Source organism: Cajanus cajan, chromosome 3 (genome assembly GCF_000230855.2).
Source record: "Cajanus cajan strain Asha chromosome 3, NIPB_CcT2T_4, whole genome shotgun sequence".
Classification (NCBI taxonomy): domain Eukaryota; kingdom Viridiplantae; phylum Streptophyta; class Magnoliopsida; order Fabales; family Fabaceae; genus Cajanus; species Cajanus cajan.
Genome location: NC_138519.1, coordinates 71,596,440 through 71,605,166, shown reverse-complemented (window position 1 = coordinate 71,605,166; position 8,727 = coordinate 71,596,440). Strand labels below are relative to the sequence as shown.

Genomic DNA, 8,727 nt, shown 5'->3' with positions numbered 1-8,727 from the left:
TATTAAAAAAGGAAAACAAAAGTATTGCAAGAGAATATTAATAAAATGTCAATATTATCAAATAACAGTTAAATTAAAATTACTAAAATGTGAAACAAAATATAATTAAGGTTGTGTTTACTCTATTTTATTAATTTTCAGTATAAAAGGCTTGCTTTGTTGCAAGAAAATTCAACCGAACTCCTTAACTGAGGTGGAAATAATATATGGAAGATGGACATCCCAAAGTGCTGCATTACATTGACCAGTGCAACACAGCCACGCTTGATGAGCTGCCAATCCATCCCTCTCTCTCATTCACATTTCACAACCTCAATCAAAAGGACAAAAATAAAATAAAATTTAAAAGTAAATGATGCATTTATAATGATTAATATCTTTATTAAATTTTTATAAAAAAGTGCACAGAAGCAAGGGACCTCTATTATAATAAGAGGAACTTTTTATATAGTTGCAGGATCCACAAACACATAGCACCCAATCACAGCTCACCACCTTCATCCACTGCTTTTTGGTTTTGGTTCTCTCTCCCTTGCTGCTTCCCCCTTTCAGGAGAGAGTTTCAAGATTCATTTCTTCAACCTTGCTTTTTCACCTTCCATATATTTTCCATTTGGGGGCTCCTATTGCTTTTTTTTTTTTTTTTTTTTTTTTCCTTCTGCTTTCTTTGTTTTCAATATATTTCTTTCTTGCTCGCCATCAAGGAAAAGGGATTTTTTTAATAAAAAAAATTCAGTTTTGTATTCTTTTCTTTTCTTTACAAGCTTTTCCTTTACTCCCTCTTCCCTCATAAATTCTGAGTCTTTCTGCTCTTTCCTAATTGGGTTTGTACATTCATTGTCTTTGGCTGCACCCCTTTTTCTCTTCCTTAGCTTCTAATTACTTTCCCAATTGGGTTAAGCTTAAATTGAGGCTGCAGAAAGACTTGTCAGTTTTTTTCTCTCTCAAAGTTGTCATTTTTATTTTGTGGGGGGATTTTATTTTTCTCCAGTGTCTCTGTTCCAGTTTAGTATCTGAGAGGGGTGTCAGTTTGTTCATTGGGTTTAGATCTCAAAACACAAGTGGTTCTAGGGTTTTCCTTTTGGACCAATTAGGCAATAATCTTGAACTTCAACTTGGAGCATTCTCTTTGATTTTTTTTTTTTTTTTTTTTTCACAAAGTGGGTCTTTTGTAGATTCCTGAGGAGCATGCTTCCTTTCCTACACATAAAAAAAGGGTATTCTGATTCCTTTCAAAAAATGCTTGTTGATTTATCCTTGATAGTGTTGTGGTAAAACCTCCACCTCTGCTTGTCACTTATCTCCCTCTCTCTCTTCCTCTGAATCCACCCTGCTTCCCATAAAGTTGTGCAATCTTTCAACTGAAATCTGATCCCACAAACACACTTACACACTTAACCAAACCAAACCACCCTGAATTGCCTTGTAATCTTGTTTGTTCTACATGCTCCCATAGTGACATAGTTTTTTGTGTTTTTTCCTTGTGAGTTTGGGGTGATGAAGTGGGAAATGGAGATCCTCCCTCCTGCATCACCTTACATGTACAACTCCAGTTGGCTTCTGGATGATAACAGGAACAGCACCAAGTGGACCCCTGCAGAGAACAAGCTGTTTGAGAATGCTCTTGCAGTGTATGATAAGGACACACCGGATCGGTGGCACAAAGTGGCTGAGATGATTCCAGGGAAGACAGTTATGGATGTGGTGAAGCAGTACAAGGAGCTGGAAGCTGATGTTTGCAACATAGAAGCTGGTTTGATCCCAATTCCTGGTTACAGCACCACCTCACCCTTCACCCTAGACTGGGTGAACACTCCTGGCTATGATGGCTTCAAAGGACTCGCTGCTAAGAGATCCTCCTCTGGTAGACCCCCTGATCAGGAACGGAAGAAAGGTGTGCCATGGACTGAAGAGGAACACAAGTAAGTAGCAACCTTGTTGCTTGTTGTTCATTGCTTTGCTTTTAAATTTTAATTCCATATGTGTGTGCGTGGAAATACTTTGTATTTTGTTTCATGAATATATCCTAAAGCTGACAACAAAAGTATTGTGCTGTTTTATGCACTGACGGGAATCAATCCTGTGAAATACTATGTGAAGATTTTACTTTTTGGTTCTTGAAAATGTAAAATTAATGCACATGAGGAAAGTAAGAAGTAATGGATGTGGTTAAGTTTATGAAGTACTTTATACATGAACTTAGAGTAGGAGCAATGATGCTACCTACGTAGTTATTAAGAGTAAGATATTTGTTTTTGGTGTTTAGGTTTTTATTAGCTTTCATGAGGTAAGCTATATGGGTGGTTACTAGTTAGGTAAGTCAAATAAATACGCTCATGTGCTATTTATATCAGATGCTGGATTTTATAGCTTTAAACTTGACCATGATTTGTGAAAATTGTGCACAGGTTGTTTCTACTGGGGTTGAAAAAGTATGGCAAAGGTGATTGGAGAAACATATCACGCAATTTTGTGATTACTCGGACGCCAACTCAAGTTGCTAGTCATGCTCAGAAGTACTTCATCAGACAACTTTCAGGAGGCAAAGATAAGAGGAGGGCTAGCATCCATGACATAACAACAGTTAATCTTACAGAAAGTACTACCAGGAGTTCTCCTTCTGAAGACAGCAAGAGATCCACTTCACCACCACAGCCTTCCATGATGCTCTCACACCACCAGCAGCCGAATTCTATAGCCGCCTCGTCCGGCATGAATTTTCAGTGGAGCAATCAGCCAAATGGAGTAGCAGCTATGGCTCTCAACCCTGCACATGAACAAGTGTTCATGTCTCCTTATGGCCTTAACTCCTATGGTTTCAAGGTGCAGGGCCAGAGTCTGCACAGAAGTCCTCTTCATGAGTCTTCTTACTTAGGACCTCAGACACAGAACATGGTTTTCCAAATGCAACCCTCCCAACATTATTCCCATGCATGATGATGTGGTGGTTGTACTGAATTATTATTTATGGCTAGAACTAGAAGTACCAGTGTCTTTTGCTCAGTTCACTAGTACAGTGTCTATGCTTTTTACCATGTTTTTATTTATGTGAATACCTTACATTAGACTAGTAGTTAGTTATTGCCTTCTTGGTACATGAATTTGAAGGAAGGTGTTGAAATTCTGTTTCTTCATCAACCTTATAAATACTTGTTAAAGGTGAAAGCTGCGAGGCAATAGCCAATAGGAAAACAAGTACCAAAACTTCGGATTTGCTTAAGAATATTGGATTTGAAGCTAAGTTTAGAATGAAATGTTAGCTTTAAAGAGAAAAGGGTCACTTGTACTATGGCAAAGGCATTTATGTATGGGAAGGATACCACTGTTGGTGGAAATGTATTTTAAAGGAAAACAGCGAGTTTTTGAGAGATCCGTAATCTATTACCTTAGCAATGGTTCTTATAAGATAAGATTAAGATGCACGAATATATTTTGTACAAAGTGAGATTCATGTGGATTAATTAATTGTTTAATCAGAATAAATGGAAACATAAGGTACAAATGTGATTCATGTCGGATTAGATGGGTAATATATTCTTAACAAAGAAATTGGTCATGCACGATGGTTAAGACTGTTTGTACACTGTTGAGTGAGTAAATCCAAAGAAAGCATCGTAGTCATTGTGATTCTATGTGTACGGAACCTCTTGTTGAACATAATTTTAAATGCTTCACTGTTCTCCATATCTTGGCTCAAATCGTTGATCCCATTTATGGAGACAACCTAAACCTTTTTATCTCTCCAAAAAAAGGCTTTGGTATTTATTAATAAGATACTATAATAGATGTATATAGGTGTATAAAATGACTCCATTTCAGCACAGAAAAATGAGCCCTACTTTATTATGATTTATTTTCTCATTAAAAATTAGAATTTAGATGAGCAATATTTGCTTTAGAGTTTATATGGATGTTACTATTATAAATCATCACATAATATATATATATATATATATATATATATATATATATATATATATATATATATATATATATAATATTTATCAATTTGACGAATTATCTCTACTAAAAACTTTAGTTGGTTATCTTTAGCAGAGTCTTTACTCTCAATTACATATTTTTTACTCACAAGATTTTGATATAAAACTTTACTTAATAAAATTGAGTCCATTACTACTAAAATTAATATCAATTTAAAGAATAAATTATTCTTTGTTTTGGAAGATAGTTAAATTACAATTTTTTTCTCTTCTTTAAAAATTACATTTTTCTTATTTGAGGAAGGAAATATTCACACTGTTTCTTTTTAATCCAACGCTTGTAGTTTTTCCCGTAAATTTTTCTTTTGTTGTTTCTTTTCGCCATTTATAAAGGATATATATATATATATATATATATATATATATATATATATATATATTCACAGTTTAGCTTATTGTAAATTAATTACTTGTCGGTGATAAATAATTATAAAAAAGTATTTAAAGATTATTTTTTCCACACAACTTTAAGGGTGACAAGTTGTTTATTTTGAATATTATTGATGTTAAGACTTTAAAAAGATGAATGAAGTCTTAATCATCCTTTTTTTTTATTTATCTATTTTAGAATTGTAACCAAAATCATTATTTTATCTTATAAAGTCTCTTATAAAGGAATACCGGTTAAACATCGTTGCCAATGACATTGAGAATCATACACATACATAATAATAATAATAAAAAGCCTTATCTCTAAAATCTCTGTTTATATTAAAATAAATCTATATATAATACACCAATATTCCAAAAAGAAGTTATACAAGATCTTACATTGATTAATGATATAATTGAAATAGTATAGTAATTCTTATCTTATAAGTTAATTTTGTAATGTTAAATTAAACTAAAACTTATATTCAAAAATGGAACCATATCATAATGATTGTCATTAAGTCTATCATATAATTCACTATCAATTCATTATTAAATCATTCACAAATATTTAATTTTACAAAATTTTATGTTTTAAATGTCTAATCTTTAATATGAAGAAGTGTTGAAGGTCCAACTAGTGGTATAACTAAAATAACATGTAAATGAGAGATAATCGTTATTTTATAAATCAATTTTGTAAGACCAAATTAAATTTAAATATAATAATGAGATAAATGGATGTAACTTTTAAAATTAGAAACAATGATCAGAATAATTAAAGGATTTTTCAAAATTGAGGGGAAGGGGAGAAGGGATTGGATAGAAACAAGAAAACATAGGCTTGATTCTTATTGTGTTTTTGTAATCTTTCTTATGGATTAAAAAAATATTTAGAAAAATGGAAGTAGAATTTACTCATTAAATAAATAAAAAAAGTGTTAATTTTGACTTTCATATATGATTTAATAGTCCACACTTAATCATTTATATATACACACACTAAAGGAGTTTTGGATTCTCTTTTGGGGTGAGAAAATTCATTGACCACATATTGCCTTTCTTTAAAAATGAGAATGAAGAATCTTGCCATACCCCTCCTTCCCTCCCGCAAAGAGTGCTTTGTGGACCTAATGATAACAATAATAAATAAATATCCAATGATAAAAAGTAAGCATTATTGTGGCAGATCATATTTGACATGAAATAATTAATTAATGAAGTTGCTAATACAGTATATTTTAGCTACCTTCTAATTAAGCTTACTTTAGATTAATAAACACTGCTGTGATGCTCTATTACCTCTTATTCTGCATGATTAACCTTGTAAAGTGAACATGATTCTAAAATATGTGCCTTCTCGCTAGCTCAATTGTACAAAGACACGCTTTCAAACTTTCCTTGGAAGGAGAATCTACAAATTAATTCATTAATTACATCATTGATTCACAGCCGAGTAAATACAAAGCTACAATAATTGAAATAGAAGCTGTTATGGGCATTTTATTTTATTTTATTTTATTTTTCTCACATGTAATTCCGACTTATTGGATCATAGACTAATTATGTTGGTATTATATTGTGATCATAGACTAATTATGTAGGTAGTATTGGATCATAATATGTAAGTACATGATATAATTAAAATAAAAAAAAAACTCATGGAATTGTTTCGTGCACTTTATTTTTGTACCATGGAATTGCTTCATGCATTTGATTGGAGATGCAGATTAATCATCACTCATAAGCTTTTCTTCTTTGCAATAAGGCCATTTTGACCATATGTGCTCCACTTTCTACAAGAACCGTGTTAGGGAAATATATAGTATATGCTGAGACAAATTCCCTGTGCACAATTCCACTGTTTCTTTGTTTTGGACCAATCTCTATATATTTTTCAAGTAGGCATACGCATATATGCCTCAATTTGTGCATAATGCAAAAAGTCATGCAGGTGTGGACAAGTTTATTGGGCTTCAAAGTGTTTCGTCTGTTAATGACAAAGCGTTTTCATTCTCATAAAGGGATGAATCATTGAATGTTGAACATAGCAAGGTGGTCTTGAGTGTAAGTTTTTATAGGCCAAATTAATTTTTTATAAAGTTGAAAGGTGAGGTGGCACTAAGGAGTATGTTAGAAGAAAAAATTAAATTAGAACACTAATGCTTTGTTTGATTTATAGAGATAAGGGAAATAAATTGAAGAAAAAATTGTATGATTTATAGGAATAGGAGAAATAAAGTGAGAAAAAAAAGTAAGAAGGAAAAAAATTGCGATGATTAATTGTTTAACTATTTGGTGTGAGAGAAAATGAAAAGAATGAGTGAAAGAAATATCTATAAAAACAAATACTAGTTAAATGTATTGCAATTACTAATTAATATGGTAAGACTATTATTATCATTTAGTAATTTTATAGCTAGTGTAAATTTGACCTATCTTAAACTAATAAGTTCTAAATCGAAAACTTACTAGATTTATTTGATTCAATATTTTATTATTATTATTATTATTTTTGTAAAATTTGAATAATAATAGAATCGGACTCATTTCACAATTTCACATCTCTATCTATGCATTACTTTCTTCTCTATTTAGGAAGATTGATCTTTGTTGTGGACCCACAATTTCTTTTATTTTCTTTCATCATTAAACAATCCAACAAAGAAAGATATATTGCAAAAATCTTCTTCTATTTCGTTTCTTTTCAGCGTAAATCCATCAATCATACCCTAAATTAAATATTAAAAATCATAGGCAGTGAAACTGAAATCTGAATTAAATTTAAGGGAAGAAAAGTAAAAAATACCAATTTCAATCAGCATTATTTATTCACGAATTAGATGAGAGGGAGGACGAAATTATGGAATCACATGACTGGTCACAGAATACAATTCCACATGTAATTCTACGTGCATTAACCAAACCTTTTCTTTTGAAGAAAAATGTGACCCTTTATGAAAAGCAGTACTTCACTTTTTGTTAACTTTATCGTCAATTATTCATGGAAATTCCAAAATTATTGACGCATTTTAAAACGACCCTTGTCTTCCCTTGCAACTTGGGGAAGGATATGAAATGTGCCAAGTCTAATAAAAACAACCACACCATGCAATGAAGGTATATATAACCCTAAATGGTCCATGCTACACGGTTTTGCTACAGTATGTGACAAGACTAACCACCATCCTTTACAAAAGGAAAAAACTCCTTTTTGCAAGTGGAATTAAAAAGCACATAAGCCACTTTATTCTTATTTCCATCAACACTTGCACTATACTTATAACCAATTTCATACAGTGATTAGTTTTGATTTTTATGGAGGAGAAGTAATTAAGCATCTGATTAAGAAGGAGGGTCAATACGTAATTGATTTAGTGCAAAATCCAACAGCGACAGACATTACTACAAGCTCCTTAGCTTATAACCAAATTAATTGGTTCTCCTTAATTTGCATCTAGGGAATCACGATAGGAAAAATTCTTAGGTGGATATAGGATTATTTACCATATCACCATATAAAAAATATATTTCATTAATCATTTTATCCGATACTTTTATTAACTTTTCGTTTTATTTCTTACACAAACAATTTTTTAATAGTTTATTCCTGGTTACTTTTCTAGGGTATAAAACTATCACAAAATAGAAATATAAGAACTAAAATATATTATTAAAAAAAGTTAGTATAAAAATATAGCATAATTTTTTGTAAGAATAAGAACTAATTAAAGCGAAAATTTGATGCAAGTACAAATACCAAATTATTAATTAAACTTCAAAAATAATATATGCTAAACCAAAAAAACAAAACTATGCATTAAAATTGTTTTCGTTAATATAATCTTTTTATGATACATTATACTAGTGGTGTAAATTCTCGATATATATGAACAATTGTTAGATAGCCGGATTCCTGCATGTTATAGAGGTTTGATTCTTTGGTTATATGTATAGATAAGATTTTGTTAAGAGGGATAAAATCTACTTCATTGATTTCTATGCCTAAAATTAAAGGAGTTAGTTTCCAACTTCTAGTTAGAAGATATCTTTGATGAAAAAGAAAACCACGATATTTATACTAGCAATAGTTTTAGACAAAAAATAATATAGGGTAAAATTTAATTTTTAGTTCTAAAAAAATTTAAATTCACTTTTTGTCTGCTAAATTACTTTTTACTTTTGTAATAAATTAGTTTTAAAGGTAAAATATGTTAAGTTCAATCTTTATTTATAATTTCATTAATACTATTTTGAATATTCCCCTTAAAAATATAAATAAGGACCAATCTCAATATATATGTCTTATTTTTAGAAAGACTAATTTAATACAACAAAATTTTGATAGGCCAAAA

The 8,727-nt window shown here is 30.8% G+C and overlaps 1 protein-coding gene across 1 annotated transcript; it reads left to right on the top strand.

Moving 5' to 3' along the window:
• The first annotated feature begins 454 nt into the window (after positions 1 to 454).
• LOC109804005 (transcription factor DIVARICATA) lies at positions 455 to 3,367 on the top strand. Its single transcript, XM_020365736.3, has 2 exons — positions 455 to 1,921; positions 2,408 to 3,367. The coding sequence occupies exons 1-2, from the start codon at positions 1,497 to 1,499 to the stop codon at positions 2,934 to 2,936; spliced, it is 954 nt and encodes a 317-aa protein (XP_020221325.1). The 5' UTR covers positions 455 to 1,496; the 3' UTR covers positions 2,937 to 3,367.
• Positions 3,368 to 8,727: the final 5,360 nt, after the last annotated feature.